The 25,343-nt window shown below is 36.7% G+C and overlaps 1 protein-coding gene across 2 annotated transcripts in view; it reads left to right on the top strand.

Annotated features, from left to right (window-relative positions):
- Pign (phosphatidylinositol glycan anchor biosynthesis class N) overlaps nucleotides 1-25,066 on the top strand; it is an 81,639-nt gene extending 56,573 nt beyond the window's left edge. For both annotated transcript variants that reach the window (XM_048363352.1, XM_048363353.1), the window contains 10 exons: nucleotides 881-989; nucleotides 4,642-4,744; nucleotides 9,130-9,232; nucleotides 10,968-11,054; nucleotides 11,320-11,375; nucleotides 12,113-12,188; nucleotides 13,093-13,166; nucleotides 15,198-15,240; nucleotides 17,540-17,592; nucleotides 24,010-25,066. In XM_048363352.1, the coding sequence (XP_048219309.1) occupies nucleotides 881-989; nucleotides 4,642-4,744; nucleotides 9,130-9,232; nucleotides 10,968-11,054; nucleotides 11,320-11,375; nucleotides 12,113-12,188; nucleotides 13,093-13,166; nucleotides 15,198-15,240; nucleotides 17,540-17,592; nucleotides 24,010-24,133 (828 nt within the window). In that variant the 3' untranslated portion in view covers nucleotides 24,134-25,066. The remainder of the gene's footprint in view (nucleotides 1-880; nucleotides 990-4,641; nucleotides 4,745-9,129; nucleotides 9,233-10,967; nucleotides 11,055-11,319; nucleotides 11,376-12,112; nucleotides 12,189-13,092; nucleotides 13,167-15,197; nucleotides 15,241-17,539; nucleotides 17,593-24,009) is intronic.
- The last annotated feature ends 277 nt before the right edge of the window (nucleotides 25,067-25,343 follow it).

Below are 25,343 nucleotides of genomic sequence, written 5' to 3'. Positions count from 1 at the left end.
ATGGAAACAAGGGGTTTTTTATTGTACTGTTTACAGTCTCCTCCCTCCCCTGGGTTTATTCCCCTTTGTCACTGTTTTTGATTTCTGTACTCTTTGTCTTGTCACTGGGAAAAACTGGAAGAAAAATGAGGGAGGGGTGACACTGTTCAAAAAAGAAATGTACTCATTACCTGACTTATGTAACTGTAACTCCTCTGTACCTCACCTATACAATCAAATTCCAATTAAAAAAAATAAATCTCCAGGTAGAAACTGTTTTAGTTGGTTGGTCATCTGGAGCCTGTTACAGATTTTCTTACTCTGTCATTTTAGTGCATGAGGCAGAACACATGAATGAGTATGAGTAACTGCGCTTACAGTATTCATAAAAAACATACCACCAGCCTACAAGTTGTAGTTTGCCAAAATTGACACGAATTCACAAATATTCTCTGGAGCATATTTATGCACTTTGTATTTCCAATGCAAGATAAAATATTCAGGCCACAAAAATATGTTGAATGAATAAGGTACTGTGGAGTAGGCCAGAGGTAGAAGGTACTAAACAATATATACTAAAGTATACACATTTTGCCCATTTTAGTTTTCATAATTTAGGAAACTTGAAACATTTATAACAGATACTTATAAATGGAAATAGTATAATGATGTATGCCAAAAAGCCTTTGAAAGTATAAAATGCTTTACGTTATGCTTATAAAGGAGGCCTTTACTTAATACAGGAGTGATAACTCTTAGCCTAAGACACACAGAGGGAACTCATCCAATTTTAGTACTATTTCACTCAGACCCTAGTTGTTCTCAGCACTTTCCTGTGCTAAGCTAAAATAGTCTTTCACTACCTTCTCTCTTACTATTCTGTTTTGGTTTTTTTTTTCAGATGCTGAGTGCAGTGCTTTCTATGTATATTGTATACAGCACCCATAGTAGTCTATCCAAGAAAGAAGGACTACCTCTTTCAAATCAGATTGTGAGTTGGGCAATATTAGGTAAGCAATCCCTCGAACTAAGTGGGATAACTTTACATCAAGCCACTTGGCATAAAATAATCCAGTTATGTTTGAACTCTTGCTATTGAAAGAAACAGTTTTGTTGCAGAGAAACAGTGATAAGCTATTAATCCTATCTCCTGTATTTATGATTTGATAACATGGTTGTATACTTATTAACATCCTGTAAAATCCAGAGTTCTGAAAGAGAAGAGCATTTAATGAAGAAAATCTTAATTTTCACGTCAATTCACAAATTCTCAGAAATGACTGGATTTTATGTTCCCTTTGCTGAAAATAGCATTGACTAGTCCACATTACCCATTTTATAAAGCTAGTTAAATGTTTCAGAGCATAATTTTCTATATGTTGCCCTTATGAATGTTGTAGTATGTGAAAAACTTGTAACTAGGGACATAGGCCTTCCCTTTTCCATCTGAAGGACATGAACCAGCATTTAAATCAGTGCTTTTCACTTACAGAAGATGTTTTGTGATGCCTGTGTGTGATAAGTTAGCCCTTCTTGAATATATAATTTTTACTGTTCACTATTAATAGAGATAAAGATCTTTGAATAGAACTTCATTTTGAAAAGAAGGTTAAGAGATAGGAGTGCCCCTGGCTCTGGGATTGGTTTTATTTATTTATTTATTTTTGCCAGTCCTGGGCCTTGGACTCAGGGCCTGAGCACTGTCCCTGGCTTCTTTTTGCTCAAGGCTAGCACTCTGCCACTTGAGCCACAGCGCCACTTCTGGCCATTTTCTGTATATGTGGTGCTGGGGAATCGAACCCAGGGCTTCATGTATACGAGGCAAGCGCTCTTACCACTAGGCTATATCCCCAGCCCCTCTGGGATTGGTTTTAAAGCCCAACCAGAACCTTAAAAATGTAACAGTAATCAAACATGTGTCTTCTAAATTTTTTGTTTGTATTTTTTCTAACTTCATCAGTGTTTTCAGAGAAAGTATTCTTGAACAGTAATTGTTATTGATAGGTGTATAGATGTAGAGATAGACAGATAGATGTCAATATACATATGTAATATAGTACAGTTTTATTTTTCTAGGCTTTTTGTTTGTTTTTTCTTCCAGAGCTGAGGACCGAACTCGGGGCCTTGTGCTCTCCAGGCAGGTGCTCTTCTGCTGAGCTAAATCCCCAGCCAGTTTTATTTTTCTAATTACGCTCATTAGGGCATTTTGCAGACTACTTTTCTTTTAAATTATCTTAGTTAATAAAATTACTGTTATATTCTTCATGAGCAATATCAATAAATGCTCCCTCATATTAAAAAATTGTATTCTATATTCTGGCACTGTTCTTTTTCCTGTGATTAATAAGGGTGAACCAAATATCTACTCATCTAGAACTTATATTCTGTTTGGGCAGAGGATGAGTATTCATGAAGTGTTGTATGTGATAGTGTCTCATGACATGTTTTAAAATCCACAGAAAATCTGAAAATCAGGAATAGAACCTTGTAACTTAACAAATTTAGAGTCACATAGAACCCACATCAGCAGATAAACAATACGTGTAGATAATAAATTAGGCTTCCAGAGGGATCCAGCTTCTGCTCACCAAAGTGCAGCCTTGCTCAATTTCTTGGCTTTCTTACCCATCTAGAAATAAACTACAGAGGCAAAGGTTATAAGAATCAGATTTTGTCAGTATGACATTATAATCTCATATTTAATCTTATAAAGCGGCTGAAAAATAGAACATTCTACTCCTTGTATTGTCCTTAATGGTGTGTTGTTAGGTATATGTATTTAATACATTTTTTTTAAACTAACTAGTAATGACCTTTATGGCATTTTCCCTTACTTTATGTTTTATTTTTTGAGACAGGGTCTTACCATGTAGCCTCAGTCTCCCAAGTGCTAGGAATACAGGTCTGCCCCATTACACCTGGCCTTCCTTTGTCTTTTATGACTTTGACATTTTTTAAATAAAGAGTACTTCTCCACATAGACTTACCATAATTTGAGTTTGTCTGATGTTTCCTTGCAATTAAATTGAGGTTATGCCTTATTAACTAGAGTACTGTGTAAATATGTTCTCCTTAAGGTCAGATCTGGAAGCCTATAATCTCTTACTGATGATAAAATAAATTGTTTTACAGAATAGATTTTATTTTAACTGACTCTTAAAATAAGCCCAGGCATACAAATCCTTGAGACTCATATCTGTAATTAAGTAGCCAAAGCCATAAGTGCAGATGTGGTTCCGGTGGTAAAAGCAACAGCCTAGAGTAAAAAAGCTAAGAGCTCAAGTCCCAAGTTCAGGCCCCCATGCCTTACACACATACACAGACAACTATTTGCCAGATGCCAGTGACTCATGCTAAGAAGGCTGATACTGAGGATTGTAATTCAAAGCTAGCCGAGGCAGGGAAGTTCATGAGACTCTTACCTCCAGTTAACTACCAAAAGCTGCAAGTAGAGCTTAGCTCAAGTGGTAGAGTACTACCCTTGAGCACAAAAGTTCAGGGATAGCACCCAGGTCCTATGTTCAAGCCCCCGGAGTAGTGTGTGCATGCGCACACACGCGCGCACACACACACACTCACAAAAGAACTACTAGAATGTTATTTCCTCCTTTTAGAATATGTATCAGATGGTGCTATTACCATATTGCAGTTACCTCACCTTTGAAACCACCAAAAGCTACTCATCAATGGTTGTTAGAAATACAACTTGCAAGAACTTACCATTGAATGAAATTATTTTTAGATTTAACTTATGAGCTATTGATTAGTAATAAGCTAATAGTTACAGCAGCTAAGCACTGTGTGTCAGGCACTGTGTTATGGGAGCACTTTATAGGTGAAATTGTTTAAAAACTCACAGTAAATTTTTTGTGTTATACCAGATGTGTAATGGATAATCATCAGGTTCAATGAGTTAACAGACTTTTCCCACAGTTAAAACAGTGAGTTATTCAGCAGGATTTCATGCCAAGTCTTTGTCCTCTGGAGCCCTTGGGCAATTAGGAAGTTCTGTACATTGCCTTTCCAAAATAAAGATAGGATGAGCTTAAGTTTGTTGTCCTTTGTCCCTTTCATTTGCCTTGCCTCCACTAAGATGGTCACTTTTCTTACCCTGCCAAGAAAGATTACTTCACTCATTAAGGATGACTCTTACTATAACTCTCATACATGGAAAAGTCATTCTATTCTCTTTCCAGTTTTCTCTGTGACACACTACAAGCATACACACACACTTTCTAGTGGGAGACCTTGAAGAAGGAGAAAATAAGGAAAAAGTAGATTTGCTGGGGAATAAATTGTCTTTAAATAAGATATAAATGCCTAATTAAGAGACAAGTTGCTGAATCTTAAGTAATATATCTTATTTCATTAGAAAGTAATAAATTATTCATTTGGGGCAACATGAGTACAGTGATCTAGTCTGAATAATAATTGAGAAAATCAGAGTTATATAAAGCAAAATATTGTTAAAATAATAAAACAATGTTAAATTATAAATGTGAAATTTCTACTTTCTTATAGAAATTATTAGTTCACCTATACATGTTAAAAGTCAAACAAATGCCAAATGCCATAAATAACAACAGTATTTTGGGTTTCTGAACTAACATGGTGTATGCCTCTTGAGGTGACTGATAATGAATGTCCTTTGCTTTACTACAGCCTCCTCCTTGGTTATGCCTCTGCTGAGCTCCACAGCTCTTACTCAGCGACTGTGTAGCATTCTTCTTTCCCTGATGGCCACCTACTTACTTCTAAGCACAGGGTAAACTTTTTAAAATTTAATTTTATAGTAGCAAATTTTAAATGCTATAATCAACATTTTTTGCTATTAGTGCTTAAGCTCTGGAAATAGAAATGTCTTATGAATACAGAAGGATAAGTTATACATGTAGAAGGGTAAATTATAAATATTTTCTACTCAACGTGAACCCTATATGACTTGCTTAATAATCTTCTGGGTTTTGTTCTCTTTCCAAATTTCAGATTATTTGACTGTTTGGTCTCTCTATTCAGTGAAGTTTCTAAATTTTCATTTAACTAGAATGTTAGAGCATTCTGATGGATTATGGAGGAATTTTAAGTCTCCAGGAACAATAGAAGGATTTCCATTTTTCTTGAGTTTTATATCCCTTTTCTACCCCCAACTGAACCCAGAGCCTCCTGCTAGCCTGGTAGGCACTGTGCCACTTGAGTAACCCTATTCATTCAGCCCTATTCATTGATTTTAAATTATACTATAAGAATAGAGGTATAGCTCAGTAGTTAAGAGTGCTTGCCTAACATGTATAAGACCCGAGTTCTGTGTCCAGTGTTGCAAAAAGAAAAAACAAACTGCTTCAGTTTGCTCATTCTTATCTTAATATAATATTTTTATTCTTACTCTTACATGTATTACAATCCAAATATTCCTTTTATCTTAAGGCACTTTGAGATTAAAATTTTCTTACCAAAACAACAACAACAAAAGAAAAGGGGGCTGGAGGCATGGCGTGGTGGTAGAGTGCCTTCCTAGCAAGTGCAAAGCCTTGAGTTCAAACTCTAGTACCACAAAAACAACAACTAAACAAAGCAGTTTGATCTTGATGTAGATTCTGAAGCATTCTTTAGAGTTTGGTGTGGACAGTTATATACTCTCCCTATTTACTTGGGAAGAAAAAGTTGTTTAGTTCTAAAATTTATTTAATTCAGCCTTAAATACTATGAGAATAAAAAATGTTGACTTTATAACAAAAATAACGAGTTGAACAGACAAATAAGCACTACTAGTAGTTCAAACTTTGGCCCAAATTCAGTATCTTTTTTTTTTGGCCAGTCCTGGGCCTTGGACTCAGGGCCTGTGCACTGTCCCTGGCTTCTTCCCGCTCAAGGCTAGCACTCTGCCACTTGAGCCACAGCCCCGCTTCTGGCCGTTTTCTGTATATGTGGTGCTGGGGAATCGAACCTAGGGCCTCGTGTATCCGAGGCAGGCACTCTTGCCACTAGCCTATATCCCCAGCCCCCAAATTCAGTATCTTGATCCAGATTAAACTACATGTAGTGATTCACCATAGTGCTATAACCTTCACAATTTACATGGCCTCATTAGGACATCTGGGGCCCAAGACTTGAATTCATTCCTTGGGAAATGTATTTGTCCTGATTCAAGATATTCTCACAGTCTTCTCATAGTAGATGCTAACATTCTCAGTGCCCTAAACTCAAGAAGTTCTTCTAAACTCCAAAAAAATGAAATGATCCCTTGGGGGCTCTAAACCTCCTCACACCAGAGTTCCCTGTGCTCAAGGTCGTCCCTTCTTTCTGTCTAGCCACCCACAACTTTGAAGATAAAATATGAGCATCATGGACATTTTCACTAGTTGCTTAACAGAACATTTTAAGATGTCTTGATTTGAGGGTTGGGGATGTGGCTTAGTGGTAGAGTGCTTGCCTGGCATGCATGGAGCCCTGGGTCCAATTCCTCAGCACCACATAAACAGAAAAAGCCAGAAGTGGTACTGTTGCTTAAAAAGTAGAGTGCTGGGCTGGGGATATGGCCTAGTGGCAAGAGTGCTCGCCCTGGGTTCGATTCCCCAGCACCACATATACAGAAAACGGCCAGAAGTGGCACTGTGACTCAAGTGGCAGAGTGCTAGCCTTGAGCAAAAGAAAGCCAGGGACAGTGCTCAGGCCCTGAGTCAAGCCCCAGGACTGGCCAGAAAAAAAAAAAAAAAAGTAAAACTTTAGTCAGCCACCCATCAATGACATACAGTATTAAAGGAAACAATTAAAAAAAAAAAGAAGTACAGTGCTATGCTAGTCTTGAGCAAAAAAAGATGGCTTGATTTGAGATTTAGAACTTTGAACTTTAAATAAAATAGTTTGTAAGCACCCAGTTCTTACTTGACAGTGATAAACACCTAAACTTTTTCTATGTTCCTCTTTATTGATGAGACTGCCAAGTAAAGATCAGCACCCATCAAAGTAAAAATGGATTAAGATACGTACAAGTTTTTAGTCTATATATGAGAGCAGATAAAATCACTTCTAGTCCACCATTTGGGATGATACGTGAATTTTAGTAAGACATCACACTCAGAAAATGACTTAAAGAAATATTTTCCAGGCACCAGTGGCATGGCTGTAATCCTAGCTACTCAGGTGGCTGAGATTTGAGAGTCAAGGTTCGAAGTTAGCCCAGGCTATCCCAAAAGTGGTACTGTGGCTCAAGTGATAGAGTATCAACCTTAAGCAAAAAGGATGAGGGACAGCTTCCAAGCCCCAAATTCAAGCCCCAGTACTGTCAAGAAAATAAGAGAGAAAAATATAAGGTAGAGAAATGCATGCTAACTTCTGCAGTTACTTAATAATGAAAAAGCCCACCCCCTTTTTTTGACTCCTAAATTTTAAAGGAATAAATTCAAAGGAAAGTGTAGTCAACTAAAAATTATACACTAACACCAAAAATATTGTTTTGTAATATAGAGTGAGTTAATCCTGTAACTTACCTTGGGAATTAGTATTATAGTGTTTTAAACTGTCAATTTAGTGATCATGAGAAGACAGATTATCATAAGCACATTTAGCTTATTTTCAAGAAAGCCTAAAAGTGAAAATTGAGGCCTGAAATCAGAATATTAATGCCAAGTGTGCCCTGTTAATGAATGCCTTAAAAGATACATTATTCAACACCAGAGCCTATCTTTAGTCAGTATTTAGTTTTTAAAAGGGTATCTTGAAATAGCACTCTATAATCAGTTCCATTAGTACATTTTTTTGGTGTCAAAACAATTTATAAGCCATTGTTCACCTGTTATGGTTCAGCATAACTATTTTGGATAACCTAAAGGTTTCTCTGTGTAATTTAGTGAGTAGATACTTAAAATGTATGCAGCTACAAATACAGTAATTAGTAATCCTAAATTCTAACTAGATGGCCTTGATTTAATGAATAAAAAAGATTCATTTTTTAATCAGCCCTCAACTATTTGTGTGCAAATGGAAGCTATTTTAGTACATGAAAATAATTTGTCCTCATCAGTTGTTAAACATCCTTCTGGAGTTACGTTTATGTTATCTGTTTACTTAGCTGAATGCCTTTTAAACCCTAACCAGTTTATACACCGACCAAACCAGTAGGTCCTAATTTAATAGGATTTCAGTTGATGATGACATTTTATTGATATTTTAGGTCCTTCAGATTTGTAAGTTTTATACAACGTACGTATTCTTAAGTCCCACAGGAAGATTGTTTTGATCTAATTTATTCATTTATGTTTTGCAAAGGGAAATGACAAGAGCATATGGTTTTTTAAAGGAGATAAATCTGGGCTGGGGATATGGCCTAGTGGCAAGAGTGCCTGCCTCATATACATGAGGCCCTGGGTTCGATTCCCCAGCATCACATACACAGAAAATGGCCAGAAGTGGCACTGTGGCTCAAGTGGCAGAGTTGCTAGCCTTGAGCAAAAAGAAGCCAGGGACAGTGCTCAGCCCCTGAGGCCAAGGCCCAGGACTGGCCAAAAAAAAACAAAACAAAAAAAATAAAGGAGATAAATCTGTAGCACTAATTGTAGAACTATTAAGATTTTTTTTTATTTCATGTGTTATGAAAGAATAATTTCATATATAACTGCAAATATTTTTTTAAAATCATGGTTCCCTTACCTAGAGTGCACACCTTCTTCATTTTAACAATTTTAATTAATTTTATTTTAAATTAATTTTTATTTGACTTTTTTACATTTTTATTTTCCTGAGAACTAGATAGACATACACAGAGAAGTATCACTGTAATGCTGGCATGCAAAAGTTTTATAAGCTGCTATGAAATGATGACAATGTTTTACAGTGTCAGACAGTCAGTGTTAGAAAATGGAACAATTAAGTTTTGTGGATTGTGAATTTGATGATATGAAAAATAGCTAGGAGGTTGAGACCATGAAGTTCTTGTAGAAGTTGAGCTGAACTTTAAATAATCTATTTAAATGTTTATTTCTTTCCTACTTTCCTTCTGGAAAGCCTAGAAGATTTAAATTCTATGATTATTTGAAGACTTAAAAGTGCTATCAAATTATTTTAAGAAAGATTTTTCAGTTTGAATTTGTGTTGTTCTTTGTTTACATTTTCTTTTCATTTCTACCCTCCCTCCCCCAACTTCATACCTCTTAGATATGAAGCTCTGTTTCCATTGGTGTTGTCCTGTTTGATGTTTTTCTGGATACACATGGAACAAGAAACCCTACAACAATCCGGTGTGTCGTGTAAACAGAAGGTAGCTTGTCCAAGCCATGTGACATTTATATGGAAATACAAACATTCTGTGTGCTATGAGGAAGTTATGGTGTTACTGTTGTTCCTTCCAAAATTTTTCATATTTCAGATTTTAGCATTAAAATCATATTAGTTAATTACTAATGACAAATTTCATGTGTCATCAGTATTTAAACTAAACAAGTAATCTTAGTAAGGAAGAGTTTTATCACAGAAAAGCACAACTTTGATGTTTTATATGCCATCTACATGTTGGACTTCTCTTTAGTGATTACTTGAGAGAGTAACAGCAGTTACTTGAGAGAACTACAGATATAATAACATCAACGTACATGAATGAGGAGAAAATGCCATTTACTTTATTCTATTTTCACACTGTCTCCTTGTGTAATTCAGAAGAGTTTTTACATTGTCATAGGTTAGTAAATGAATTTGATCATAAGATGAAATGTAACTCCCATTGCTGTGTGTCCCGTCACACTAATCCAAGATGCTTCTGTCCTTTTCATGATTTTAGCTTCAGACGTAATCCTAGGCTATTTATACAACCCAGTATCCTTGGGATTGGCTAGAAGCCAACCAGAATGTATGATCACCTTTATCATGCTGAAGGAAAGCATTAAATTGGTGTCTCTCTCTTTTTTTTTTTAAGGAACGATTGTACTCCTAAAAAATTGGTGATAGAATAGCTTCACTTTTATAAAGTCAGATGGATGGATATTGCAAAATACTTGGGAGTCTCGATTCATTTAATGGTCTCCACTTGAGTTTATACAGAGGATTGATAATTCAGAATACATAACTTCAATACAGGAGAATCTTTGTCCAAGTATATTGAGTAATTCCGGTTCTTAACTTTCACCCTTGAATATTAAAATAATGAAAAACATGAAAAGCAACTTTTATCAGACTGATGGTAAATGGTCAGGAACAGTCCTTATTATTAAATGTTTCAGCAGACTGAGGATTATGTACCACTTTTTACATATTGAGGTTTGAATTTAGGCCTCCTGCTTGCTAGGCATGCACTCTACTGTTTGAGTCCTGCCCCCAGCCCTCTTTTAATTAATTAATTAATTTAGGTAGCATCTCGTTCTTTTGCCTTTGCTTGCCCTACACCATAAATCCTCCTACCTCCACCTCCCAAAAAACTGAGATTTCAGGATTATACATTTGGCCCAATTTGTATTTTGACATAGAGTTTTGCTAACTTTTTGCCCAGGCTGACTTTTTAAACCATAATCCTTCTATCCCTTCATCCTGAGTAGCTGAGATTATAGGCATGTGCCATCACTCCCTTATCTCTTTTGCTTTTCTGTAGAAAAAAGTATTTGCAAATGTAACAGAAAAAAAGAGAGAAACATTTGGTTTTACCATACTGTTTAACATTATATTGTATCTAACATTAAGACAATGAGAAATCACATCATTGAACAGAGATTTTAAAATGGAATCTTTAGGTATTGGGGGTTTAGCTCAATGGAAGACCCTGAGGAACGTTTGCATAGCATAAGGAAGTGCTCCTTTTTCACTTTAATTACACACAGAGTAACACTGCAGCCGTATTCAGTATGCTATTGTTATTATTACTTTACCTATAAGTGGATTTTATTAAGGTGTAATTAAGCTGTAGAAGATTTCTTGTTCATTTTTGGTAACTTAGCCATTGTTAGTCTTTGTGTGTTGACATAAGGTAGATTTTTTTGTACATTGATATGGTTTTTCTTGACTTGCAGCTCAACAGTATCCAGTTCTCTTATAACACTGATATAGCTCAGTTTCGGCAGCTGCATCTGGATGACATCCGTAGAGCCTTTTTCCTTGTATCCTTTGCTGGGACTTTTTGTCTTAAGGTCTGCTATTTTCAATTCCCCCTGCTCCATTTAGAGGAGTACAAACACTTCCAAGAAGTCACATATAACTGCAGCTTATCTAAATCCCACCATCCCTCTTCCTTCTCCATTTCCACTATCATTGCACAACCCAGACAATATGCAAGTATCAAAGCAAATTGCTGTCTGGCATGTCTTTTCTAAATGACAAAGAAATTGTTCTTACTAGTTTTGGCATTTTCTTAACTTTATTTAGGTTTTCTTCTTAGTGACAGCATTTTTTGGAACGGGAAATATAGCTTCTATTAACAGGTAATTTTAAATGAAAATAGCATATATGTTTATATAACCAAAAAACATCGTAGGGCTGATCCATGTGGCATACTCCTGTAATCACAGCACTCAGGAAAGTGAAGCAGGAAGACTGCAAGATCAGGGGCAACCTGGATTACATAGAGAGATTCTGACTTTAAAAAAATATGGTATAGGGGCTGGGAATATGGCCTAATGGCAAGAGTGCTTGCCTGGAAGCCCTGGGTATGATTCCCCAGCACCACATATATAGAAAATGGCCAGAGGTGGCGCTGTGGCTCAAGTGGCAGAGTGCTAGCCTTGAGCAAGAAGAGGCCAGGGACAGTGCTCAGGCCCTGAGACCAAGCCCCAGGACTGGCAGGAAGGAAGGGAGGGAGGGAGAGAAGGAGAGAGGGAGGGAGGGAGGGAGGGAGGGAGGGAAGGAGGGAGGGAGGAGGGAGGGAGGGAGGGAAGGGAGGAAGGAAGGGAGGAGAAGGAAGGAAGGAAGGAGAGAAAGAAAGAAATGGTATAAATTGAGATTCTCTGTAATCTCTTTTTTTTATATACTCAGTAGTATATTTTGGAGATTGGTGTATATCAGCGCATACATGTTTACTTTGGTAATGGTGACTTCAAAATATTTTGGTCCAGTGTATGCTTATTCTTTAATAAGAACAGATTTTAGGGGATTTGTTTAGTAATCCATTATTTTAAAGTTGCAGTGTGAATTCTAAAATCATTTTCTTTGTGTTATCTAGCTTTGATCTTGCCTCAGTGTATTGTTTCCTGACTGTGTTTAATCCTTTCATGATGGGAGCCCTGATGATGTGGAAGGTTAGCTTTCTACTTTGTTATTTGTATAAAGCATTGATTGCTTAGGATTATGAATTAATCGGACCTTAAGATTATATAACATGTGACATTAAAATTACCAAGCATTGTGACAACGTTAAATAGCAATGAGAAAAAAAAAAATGCAATTTCAGGTGTGACACTGATACCACTCAAGTAGCCCTTACTTCCCGATGCTCTTCTTTTTCACCTTACTCTTTGTTTTGTTTCCGTGTGCTGTACTAGGAATTAAATTCAGGACCTGAATTATAAATTGAGGATCTTTTACTCTCGCTCAGCCTTTTTGCTTAGGCTGGCCCTCTAGCAGTTGAACCACAGCTTCAGTGTAGCATTTTGCTGATTAACTTGATGAAATCTCCTGGAATTTTCTCCCTGGGCTGGCTTTAAACTGTGATCCTCAGATTTCAGCCTCCTGAGTAGCTATTATAGGCACGAGTCAGCATCTGACTGACTCTTAAGGCTGTTTGATTCTAAGAGTAAGGATTGAATGTCAGTCCCAGAAAAGCTTATCAGGTAATTAAAGCTGCAGTGAAAACCCAGGTTGCTAAAGATTCGAAACCTCCCTAAATCCATGGTCTCCAACCACCAAGCTGCCAATATGTTATAATATTATATCATTTTACATTATGCCTAGAATTAATCTGTTCCTTCAACAAATATATCCATGAGTACTCTTGTTATCCATGCTAGTATAAATTTTTAAATTAATTTTATCAGTAGTCATCATCTTGTGTCGTAGTATCATCTTTTAATTTCAGTGTTCGATCTTCACTAGTATGTATAGATATTACTTGAGAAACTGAAAATTTTCTATAAGCAGAAATGGTATTTGTTTCAAAAAGTATTTCAAATGCTTTAGTTACCGATAACATACTATTTTAAACAGATTTTAATTCCTTTCCTTCTTGTGATGTGTGCATTTGAAGCCGTTCAGTTAACTACACAGTTATCATCAAAAAGGTAAGATTAATGCTTAGAAAGCACTGATTTGCCTTTTTGTGACTCAGGGTCTTACTCTCTAGCTTAGACTAGCCATGAACTTGCTATGTAACCTAGGCTGACCTCCAACTCAACCATCCTGCCTCAGCCTCCTGGGTGCTAGGATGACCAGTGAGTGTATGCCAGCATAACTGCCTGACTTTTTCTCATTTAGTAAATGAGAGCAGTAACTGTAACATTAAATAGATGGGATAGATGGAGAAGGATGACATCAATTGAGATGCATTATGCACACAAATTTGCATATTGAATTGAAACCTTTTTGTGCAACTATTTGAAGATAAATAAAAATGCTTCCAAAAAAACCCATAATGTAAAAGTATAAATCTTACAAAAATGAAGCTTCTTAGTAGTTTTGTTATCCTTAAATCAAGCTGACATATTGAAAACAAGTGAAAATAAATTTTCATACTATTCTTGATGAGTTTATGATAGGACTGGATTTAGTATACTATTAGTGCTATGCCATAAATTTTTTAAAAAATTTATGGGGTAAAAAAAATCTTGTTTGTAATTTGAAATAATGTTACTTTGCTTTTTCAGAGGATTTTTCATGATTTAATATTGAAAACATTCGTGCCTTACCAGATCTTACAGAAGACACAGGGAAAAACAACAACAAAATAAAAAAGCAATTGAATTTCTCTGCATCTCTTCCAGTGGATAGACTTTTAAAGGGTTAAATAGAACTGGAACATTTGGAATGAAAACTAGAAGGCTAGCTTTAATGTAAATATGTATATGTGTACATATATTTATGTTTGTGTACCTAGTAATTACATCTTGAGATTAATGCAGTGAAAAGCTAAACATGTAAACACAAAGGAAGAGATCCTAGGCTTTATAAATTTTTTTTAACCTTTTAACTCTTGCAAGACATTGACATTTCCCTTTGGATATTACATGGACTCCTCAGATTTAATATAGCTCACAATGAACCCAGTGGCTCTCTTTGTTCATATTGACATGAAGCTTCTTATTCTGTTTTCTTTATCTACTGCATCACACAGACCAAAGCCCATCTCTCCCTCACTGCAAACTTAACTGTGTGAAATTGTTAACTATCATTCATATCATCTTTCCTTCTTGAACACATTGTCACTGTCTTATTACTTATTTTGTTAAATGCCTGCTTGCAACTCTTAAAAGGCTAGAAATTAGAATGGGAGTGAGTTTTATGCTAGTAACTTGTTATTAGTCTCTATTACTGATGAGTTAATGTAACAAATCCATAATTGACTCTACATTTCTTCCCACTTAGGAAAAAAACGATGATTGCATTATTTTATTGGTAACTTGTTATTAGATCTATACTACTGGTGAGTTTAATATAACACTCCAGTGATTGAAAGTGTTTCCTCCTACTTAGTAAAAAAGCTGTGGTTGCACTATTTTCTTTTTCATGACTTAAAATTTACTTTTTAAATGTCAATAATTTGGAGCCAGATGTTAACGGCTCATGCTTGTAACTAACTACTCAGGAGGCTGAGGTCAAAGCAAATCTGTTCAGAAAAGTTTATTAGACTCTTAGCTCCAATTCACTACCAAAAAGCCAGAAGTGGAGTTGTGGCTTAAGTATTAGAGCACCAGCCTTGAGTGAAAAATGAAGCAAGAGTGCAAAGCCTTCATTTCAATAGCCAGTAGTAGCGCGCGCGCACACACACACAATTGTGTCCTAATTCATTGTCAGAGCTTTGTATATTTGGATAAAGGCCATCTGGAGGGAATATGAAGGCTGTCGACCCTATGGATGAACCGTTAGGGATGCTTTTGGCTGTAAGAAAAATCTAACTACTGGTAGATTTGCCTCATGTAAGAAGTCTAGAGATTGAAAGCGCAGAGTTGGTGAGTGCCATCAGCAGCCCTACCTCACCATTCTTCCTTTCTTTGGGCATTGATTTTATCGTTATAGTTATCTAATTATTCCCATTTGGATTTTTAACATACTTGAAAAGTGTGCCTGTTTAATATAATTTTTCTTTTCTCTTTCAGCCTTTTTCTCATTGTTCTCGTCATATCAGACATAATGGCTTTGGTAAGCTATTACTGGATATTCAATATAAGTAAGACAGAAAAACTAAGTGCTGAGTTAATTTAATCAGAAGAAATGGGAGTGCATTTCTGTGCATGAAAGCTTTAGATATTGAATTCTAAGTGCTGGCATAATTTGTACAAATTTCTTTCTTATATTACCTATGCACTAGGAGCACCTGCTAATGTGTCAGAAGTCTCATTACTTGATTTACTCAAACCTGTCAGTTTATACCTAGTCTTCCATGTTGCATTGTGCCTGAAATGAGCCTTGCACAGGAAATTAACAGAAAAAGTAACTTTCAATTTGAAAGTGATCTTAGCCATTTTCTAAGTTAAAAGTCAGAAAGAAAGAAAGAAAGTGAAGGAAGGAAGAAAGAAAAATATTCTAGCTCTTATCAGGGCTGGAGGTGTGGTACTAGCTGAATTCTTGAGTAAACCAAGCAAGCATAAGCACAAGGCCCTGAGTTCAAACACCAATACCAGGGGAAAGAATGTTATCACATGATAGCTAGCTGCTATAACAAATGAATTCTTGGTGAGGATTTTGTAGCTAGGCTTCTGTTCATTAACAAAAAGAGGGTAATGAACTCATTCTCAGAAGGTTCCCCAAATCACACTGAGGTTCAATAATTCCCTGGGCTCACAGAACTTGCTGAATGCTGTGATATTCACAGTTATGGTTTATAACAGATGTTGCAGAGTCACATCAGCTAAGGATAGAGATGTACAGAGCAGCACTAGATGTGGATTTGTGGAGGCACTAGATGCCGAGCCTCTGTGTTCTACCTCTGGAATGGGATAGTGAACCAACCATGACAGTAGTCCCAGAGTATTGTTAGCCAGGCTTGCCTTAGCAGAGTTTGATCACATACTGCCCACAAGGCTGATTTTTTTTTCTCCTTTGAGGAGTAGAACTGTTACTGTTTGGAACCAAAGCCTCACAACACAAATCACATTATTAAACTGCCACTGACCAATGTCCCAGGCAAAAACCCTTCTACCAGGCATGACATTCAGAATGCCTAGAAATTACTTCTCCATGGATGAGGACAAAGGCCATACATCTTTTGGGATAAAATTAATGCTTTGTAGCCAGGCACTGATGGCTCACACCTGAGGTCCTAGCTACTCAAGAGACTGAGATCAGATGATTAACCTTCAAAGCCTGGCAGATATATCAGAGAGATTCTTATCTCCAATTAACCAGTAAAAAGCCCAAAGTGGAGGTGTGGCTCAAGTGGCACAGGGCCAAGCAAAAGCACAAGGCCCTGATTTCAAGCCCCAGTACTGACACCAAAAAGCAAAACCACAAAAAACAAAAATAAAAAAAAAGTTTTGCTGTATATCATTTCACACCAGAAGTGACTAGAAATACTGATTAACTTCCCAAATCAAATTGCTCGTCACTTGATTTAGATGAAGCATTTTTGCATTGTAATGAAGTAAGTATTCAATATCATTTTGAAATTGACACACAATCAGAACAAAATCCTTCAGTTTTGTTCACAGATTTACAATAGGCAAATACATGTAAGTAGAAGAGTATTAAAATTCTCTGGTTCATTTTGTATGAAGAGTCAGATTGCTTAATTAAACTTGCAAAGCCATTAATGATCTAGTTTCCGCTTACTTGACTGGCATTATCTCTTGCCTCTCTCATGTTTTCTCTTCACCAGCTTCACTTTGAACCTTTCAAACTTTGTCTGAACTCTTGATGTTTATACAAGCTGTTCCCTCTGTCAGAAATATACTTCTATATTGTCTCCCCTTTATCTTTTCACTTAGATTTTACCTTCCTCTGTGCTTCCATAATTGCTTGTATTTTCTCTGACCTCTCTTTCAGACATGTAGAGCTATATGTACTTGCACACCTAGTAATGTGACTGAATCACTCATTGGATTATATGCCTCATGAGCAGGAGTTTATAGCTGGGCCTATTATATTGCCTATTAATCCATAGAAGGCAGTATTAGTGCATATTTGTTATAAGTGGGTGATATGATTATCTACACTTTGGTATTATTTAATGTTTCCTATTAAAGTTGGCTGGTTCTTTATTTCTAGTTATTCACAGATGTCACTTTATGTTTATTTGGTGGAGTGGTAATTCTGCTATTGCTCATTTTAATTGAAGCCAAAGTTCCAGAGGGTCAAAAGTTCTGAAGGGTTAGAAATATGAAACATATAATCCAAAAGGAAAAACAAAACACCTTTGCTTTTAGATTAAATCTGAATAAGATTTGTTTTTGAGGCCATATTTTATTATAAAAATATAATAAAATACTTTTGTATTTTATAGCATTTCTTCTTCTTGGTCAAGGATTATGGCAGCTGGCTTGATATTGGAACAAGGTATAGTATACACACAGATGTTCTTGACAGTGCAGTGGAAAAAGAGTAAAAATTGGTATCTTAGTCTAGAAAGTGTGAATATAATTTTGGCATATGCGTAGCAAGTAGCAATCATGTTAAGCCTCTGGGGGCAACACTGCATCTCATTCTTGACAACACATTCGCCAATGTTTTCTTGGGATGCTCTGGGGAGGAGGATAAATACTTGGTCTGGAGATAGCTAACAGGCAACAGGAAAGATGCTTGAAACTGGGATTTCAAAGTAGATCAATCCATTGCCTTTTGCATGTTCTCTTAAGCTCACCATCTCTTTGAAACAATAAGGCTATTCAAGATGTAGTGTGAACTTTATGTGATGGTTTCATGTGATCATTATCTGCCTTTTAGAATATTTAATGTGAGAGCAGTTTAACACTGGATACCTATAGCATTGTTAAAGTTAATTTGAACAAAATCAGTTTCTTCCTGATGGTGACTTGAATATCTGTTATCATAACTATTAAATTTATTCCCTTTGAGACGAAGAAAGCAAAGTTAATTCTTTCCCTCTGTTTTTCTTCCTAAATGAAGTCTGGCTTATTTTATTTAGTCAATATTTATTCACATCTTTAGTTGCCAAGAATTATGTCGGTTTGCTTGAGACATTGGTTTATCAGGGATCTAACTCCCCTAGACTAAAGGATATACTTGTTCCAAAATAAACTGTTCTTTTGGGCTGGTCCTAGAGCTTGGGATTGTCCCTAGGCCTCTTTTGCTCAAGCCTAGTGCTCTAACACTTGAGCTATCACTCCACTTCCAGCCTTTTGGTGGTTAGTTGGATATAAGAATATCATGGACTTTCCTGCTCAGGCTGGCTTCCAACTGTGATCCTTAGATGTCCGCCTCCTGAATATCTGGGATTATAGGTAGGAGCCACCAGCACCTGGCTAAAATACTTCTTGACAGATTTAGTAAGGGACTACAGGTCACAGTCCTGTTAATCAGATAGGACATTGGACTAATCCACATAAACTTCAGCAACAGCAGAAAGGAAATCTAACTTCCTGAAATCAGGTTTTCCAAATGGAATTTGGACATGGTTGACATGACAGTAAGATTTTCTCGTTACTGCTTTTGGTGGTGAGTTAGAATTCTACGGTGTTCTCGTATCCTCTCCAGCAGTGGTGTTTACACTGCCTCCATGGAAATGGGCTGATGGGCAGGAGCGGGTCATACCTGCGTAGACATCTGCTTTATTACAAAGAAGAAGCCTAGGTTAATAGGAGGAAGATACATTTCAAGATTCAGAACTAAAGAACCATACAATAGGGTTCACACACCAAAACCTAATTACCATGGTGTTTTTTTTGTTTGTTTTTTATTTTCAAACTGATGTACAGAGAGGTTACAGTTTAATACGTTAGGCATTGGATACATTGCTTTTACTGTTTGTTACCTCCTCCCTCATTCCTCCCTCCCCCTCCCCATTTCCCTTCCCCCCTCCCAAGAGTTGTTCAGTTCATTTACACCAAACAGTTTTGCAAGTATTGCTTTTGTAGTCGTTTGTCTTTTTTACCCTGTGTCTCTTGATTTTAGTATTTAATTACCATGTTTTATTCTGCATTTTTCTTGTGAGACATTGCTTTTAAGTTGGGGGTTTCTAATTCTTTTTTTTTTTTTGGCCAGTCCCGGGCCTTGGACTCAGGGCCTGAGCACCTTCCCTGGCTTCTTCCCGCTCAAGGCTAGCACTCTGCCACCTGAGCCATAGCGCCCCTTCTGGCCGTTTTCCATATATGTGGTGCTGGGGAATCGAACCGAGAGCTTCATGTGTAGGAGGCAAGCACTCTTGCCACTAGGCCATATTCCCAGCCCCGGGTTTCTAATTCTTATGTGAAAGTTTATCAGAAAAACAGAGATGTTTTCTGTCTTGGTACTGGTATTATTGAACTTCCTTGCAGAGTTCCCTTAGTGAGAACCAGGACTATTTAAATTGCACTCCTGTGGTAGTTTTCTTTTGTGACACATTTTATTTCTGAACTCCTTGTTGTTGGTAATATGGTTAATATTAATACCACCAGCCATTCCAGGCCTGTTATTCACAGGAATAAAATGTGTCCTTTTGTCCTCACTATTGTATTGCTTTATGATACTGAAATAGTGAGAACCTAGCTGGAAATGTTAGAGAAGAGGTCGAGCCCGTGAATGTAGTCTGGCTTGTTCCTGTACTATAGGGTGACTGCAGTAGCTTTGCAGAATGCTTTGCAGAGGTTCTTCAGCTGTTATTTTCAGATTTCTGAATAAGGATGAGTTTCTTCAACAATAAATGTTGAATTCCTAGAACTTGGGACAACAGGCCTATTTAGAGGTATAGTAACTCTCTGTTTACAGTGCATTTTCAGAGCAGATTTTACTAAAATTTAATTGGGATTCTGAAAAGAATATAGCAGAGTCAGTATATTGAGCTGAAAATTCTTCTCGAGACCCTGTGGGCATCAGGTGTTCTTTTAATAGCCCTGTGAGAAAATACTCTGCCCAGGCTGTAAACCTGCTCAGTTGACAGAGTTAATTTAGGATTTTCTTCCTGTGATCTTTATACTTCATCTTCATTTATTACACATCATAAACTTTACTGAGTATTGCCTTTTATATGGCAGAATGAAAATGCATTTTTAAAAGTAGGGAACAATTCTTAGGAGATAATTTTCATAACTATAAAACATATATTTAAATTTATGTTCTAGATGTATTTTTAGTGAGGTGAATAGAGTCAGGATCATCAGTCTGATTGAGCTGCAGTTTGATTTGATGGCAGTGTTCATTTGGTCTTTGTTTCCTACGTGCACTGTTGTTAGACCTTATTAAAAAACAAATGATGATTAAAGTATTTATCATTTTTCTTTAGTTATAATGGAAATTTAGGATTCAATCATTTTTGAATATTTTAGTAAGTGCTATGAAATGCCTTACCCTTATAATGACTATCAAGCTTTGTTCAGGCAAGAAGTTTTTTTGTTTTTTATAGTGCTGAGGGTTAAATCGAGGACCTTGTTGGAGATAGACATGTACTCTACTATTGAGCTGCATCCCCGCCCTTAAACTTTGTTCAGAAAAATGATTCTCAGTCTTTTTCTGCCCAGCGAACAAATAGATACTGCTTTTGCAGCCCATCACCCTGACTGAGAAGAAGGAAGTGAAGTTTTTATCCGCCATTGTGAAGGTTAAAAAGGCCTACCTGGGAGTTCTATGTGCTCCTTCATCCATGTATATGGTCCCTCTCCCCCAATACCCATGTCTACCTTGCCAGTTGCTGATTTAAATGTCAGCGTAGTGATGGGTAGACCGGGAATAGCTGAACTCATTTCACATTGATATTTCATCTTTTAACTTTGTTAATGTCTACATGACACTAAGAGATGAGTGATGCTATATGTCATAAGCTAGAGATGCTTGTCGTCTCAGTTGCACAAGGATGATGAGCGCCATAGCTGTTTTTCCCAATGATACTTAGCTTGAATGAACCAAGAGTCAGTCATTTCAGACCATCTTAATGAGGTAAGTGATCTGTATAATAAATTTGCTTATGGATAGGCCTTTCATTAAACTTGGGGATGGGCCACTTACAGTTTTACAAAACATTTTTTCTTAAGAGATCATTAGATTTAATATTTCCACTTAAAAGAACAAAATTTGATAGTGTGTAATCTATATTTCTCTCTTCTCTCTCTCAACATTTTTGTAGTATAATTTACACCCATAAAATGTATCTATTTTAAAGTTCTACTTAAATGATTCTTTAAAATTATTTCAGTTTTTTAGCAAATTTATGGAGTTATGCAACCATTGTCACATTCTGCTTTTTTTTTAACATTTTTTTACCATTTATTATTTTTTTTCACATTTTTATTATAAAACTGATGTACAGAGAGGTTACAGTTTCATATGCTAGGCATTGGATACATTTCTTGTTCTGTTTGTTACCTTGTCCCTCATGCCCCCCTCCCTCCCCCCCTTTCCCTCCCCCCCCCGAGTTTTTTTTGAACATTTTTTATCACCAAAAATTGCTTGAGCCCAGATAGTCACTAATCTATTTTCTGTCTAAACAGACTTTCTAATTCTAGATATCTCATAGAAACAGAATCATACAATATAGAGTGTTTTGTAACTGGTTACTTCCTCTGCAATACTTTTTGGGCATTCATCTATATTATAGCTATAGCTGTGCTTTTTTTCTTTGCTAAGTAGTGTTCCAGTGTGTGGAATACTACGCTTTGTCCTTCCTGTAATGTAATATTTTGTATTACAGCTTTTCTTCATAGAGGGGCTTCCAGTCTCCTTGCCTAGGTTTCCCATGGCACCAAGTCAGATTGAGCATTCTTGGCTTTGGCCCAGAAAGCTATCTAGTGGACAGTTTGTACTCCCTCCCTTACTCATCTCACCTCGGCTACAAAGTTCAGTCCATGAACTATGGGGTAAACATTTTTTGTGCATGGAGAAGTTGTGTCCATTATATCCAGTTCATAGGGCTGAAGATTTTGATCTTAGGGATCTCTAGAGATTTTGAAATACACTATAAAAACTCAGAAACAACACAGTTGAAGATTTCTATAATAATTACTAGCCTTAGTTTTGTGATTCATAATTGGCATAATTTTTAAACATATTAACAGAAATGTATCACATGATTAATTTAGAAAATACTAAAAGCATGCAGAAAAAGTAAATCATCTCTCATTCAATAATTCAGTGATAATCATGGTTCAGAATGAAGTTGCATATCCTTTTGGCTTGAATCTATGAATACCTATATATAGGGTTTTGTTTTTGAAAGTTTGCTTTGTATAATAATTCTCTTTGTGTCAGTAAAAACTTTTTAGACCCAAAAAGTGGTGTAACATGAATAGTTGAGGGGAACCATGGAAGTGAATTTGGAGATTAGATAGTTGCTATCATTTATTGCCTTGAAAGTCATTGTAAGGGGTTAGGAATTTTTTTTAATTGTAAGATGAAATATTAGAATGATGAACATGGAAGTAATTTGATTTGTTCCAATATTTTTGAAACAATACTGTGGCCCCAGTATGGAGAATATTCAGTAGGAGGAAGAGGCGATTGCAGTAGTCTATGCTATGTGGTGGCAGCTTATATTAGCGTCATGATTCAAAATACATGGGTCAAGAGTTTGGACCAAGAAAATATTTTAAAAGAGGTACATAAAATCCACTGGTGGACAGAATGCACTGGTGAGAGAAAACCTAGTGAGGACTTACAGGGGTCCTAATATATTTATCTCAAGTAACTAAGTGAATAGGAAAGTCTTTACTAGGAAAATGAGTTTGGTAAAGAAAAGTGTGGGTATTAAGATCTAGTTGTGTTTTTTTTTAATGTCAGATTTAAGATGCTTGATATAAGGACAATTCTGGAGAAGATTATGGTGTCTTCGGTGACTTTTTGTTTGTTTGAAGATGAGAACAGCTATATGCTTGTAAAATGATGGATATGCTCGCCATAGAAGAAATGTTAATATTAGAAAGGAGGTTATTATTGCAAAAAATGAAGTCTTTTCAGTAGGAAAGTTGGGATGGGATTCAAAATAGAAGTGGTAGGCTTTAAGGTGAGCAAGGTGGAACGTATCTGCAGTCTGAGCATTCAGGCAGCTACAGCAGGAGAAAGAGAAGTTCAAGGCCAGCCTGGACTACACAGCAATACTCTGTCTCAAAAAAACAAACAAACAGACAAACAAACAAGAAAAAGATTTAGTGAGGCACTAGTGGCACACACCTGTAAACCTAGCAACTCAAGAGCTTGAGAGCCAGAAGATCACCGTGCGAAGCCCGTCTGGCAGGAAAAATCTGTCAGTAAAACACCGAGCTAGAGGCATATTCATTATATATTATTTTTAAAATGTAATAATGCAAACTAGCATTGTACTGAAATATTGTTAATATATTGAGATTCTGCAGCAACTACAATATGAAAATGCCTGCAATCTGTATTAATTTGAATTAGTACATCTCCAAGGAAGTACTTATATTACTCATATATCTCTATATAACAAAGTTGTGGGTTTTCAAAACATTTCAGTACCTATTTTGAACTGATTGGTACCTTTTATACCCTATGTATTTTGCGTATCCATTTAAGACATCTATATAGGTATGGTGTTGCAAGCCTGTAATCCCAGTTATTCAGAAGCTAGAAAACAGAGGGTACAAGCTTGTGGCCAGCTCAGAAAAAAGTTAATGAGACCTTATCTCTGAAACAAAGCCAAAATAGAATAAAAACAGAAGGATTTGAAAAATAGCTCCAGTGGTAGAGCACTTGCCTAATAAGTATGCGCCCTGAGTTCAATTACCACGGGAATAAAAATTACAGAACTCAATGCTTTTCCACATAAGTGTTCCCTTTGCAAATAACATGGTTCATTTTCTCTTTTTACAGCATCAGCCACTATGTGATTGTTATGTCCATGACCATCTTTCTGGTGTTTCTCAATGGCTTGGCCCAGCTTCTCACAACAAAGAAACTTACATTATATGGCAAGCCCAAAAGCCATTTTGCATGATGCTGTTGAAGCCATCATTCAGTACCCAGATTCTGGTCCTCCTTCACCTTGGAAACGAAAGTCCCATCAAGGACTTAATAAGAAAATGGATTTTGATGCACCTTTTACTCCTGTAGGGAAAATTATATTTTGCATTTTAAGTGTTCAATGTATCTGAGATAAAGGAGGTTCCTGTTCTCAGGCATGAAGTCGTGCTTCTATCTTTGGAAAAGCACAGTAGTCTCCACTTTCATTTCTTGTGGCTGGCAGCTCTTCTCAGTAATGCTTCAGGGCAGCTTTTCATAGCCCCCCCCCCCCGCCCCCCACGGGCACCTGTGCAGCAGGGCCTATGGCATTCAAACTAGTAGCTGTCCTGGCCAAGCTTGAAGGGAATCACCAGGTGGCACCATAAATATTTATCAGCTTGCGGCACTGGTTTTGTAATAGTTCTAACTATTCAGTAATATTCCTATAATGGCAGGATATGCTATTTGAAGTTTACTAAAACTTCAATCACAAAACCTTTGGCAGATGTTAGTCAGTTTTCTTCAGCATGCAGGGATAGTACCTTTGCTTGAATGCTGCTCCTATGATTGCCATAGTCAACCAGCTTGATACAGATTTTAACCTTCACATTTTCTCCTATTTCTGGATTACCATGGAATTTCTGGGAATAGGAGTACAAAATGCTTACTATTTGTGTCCTTTGTACATGAAAAAACATGAAACAGTTTTTATTTGTGGACTCAGTATCTGTTACTTCTATTACTTTCTTCATGTATTGTTTCACCAGAATTCTCAAAATTAGTGGTTAAAAGTGTATAACTGAAGCCAGTGCTGGTGGCTCACATCCATAATACTAGCTACTCAGGAGGCTGATCTGAGGATCAAGCCTTAAAGTTAGCGCAGGCAGGAACGTCCGTGAAACTCTTTATTTCTAATAAACTACTCAGGAAAAGCCGGAAGTCACACTGTGGTCCAGGTGGTAGAGTGATAGCCTTGGACAAAAGAAGCTCAAGGACAGCACCCAAGCCTAGAGTTCAAGCCCCAGGACCAGGAAAAAAAAAAGTGTGGACTGTAGCTGGGTGCTGATGGCTCACACCTGTGATCTTAGCTGCTCAGGAGGCTGAAATCCAAGTATTATATTGCTATTTGAAGCCAGCACAGACAGACAGTCTATGAGATTCTTATTTCCAGTTAACCACCGAAAAGCTGGAAGTGAAACTGTGGC

The sequence above is a fragment of the Perognathus longimembris genome, chromosome 15 (genome assembly GCF_023159225.1).
Source record: "Perognathus longimembris pacificus isolate PPM17 chromosome 15, ASM2315922v1, whole genome shotgun sequence".
NCBI classification, from domain to species: Eukaryota; Metazoa; Chordata; class Mammalia; order Rodentia; family Heteromyidae; genus Perognathus; species Perognathus longimembris.
Note: the sequence above shows the minus strand (reverse complement) of the source record. Positions and strands in the feature narration are given on the sequence as shown.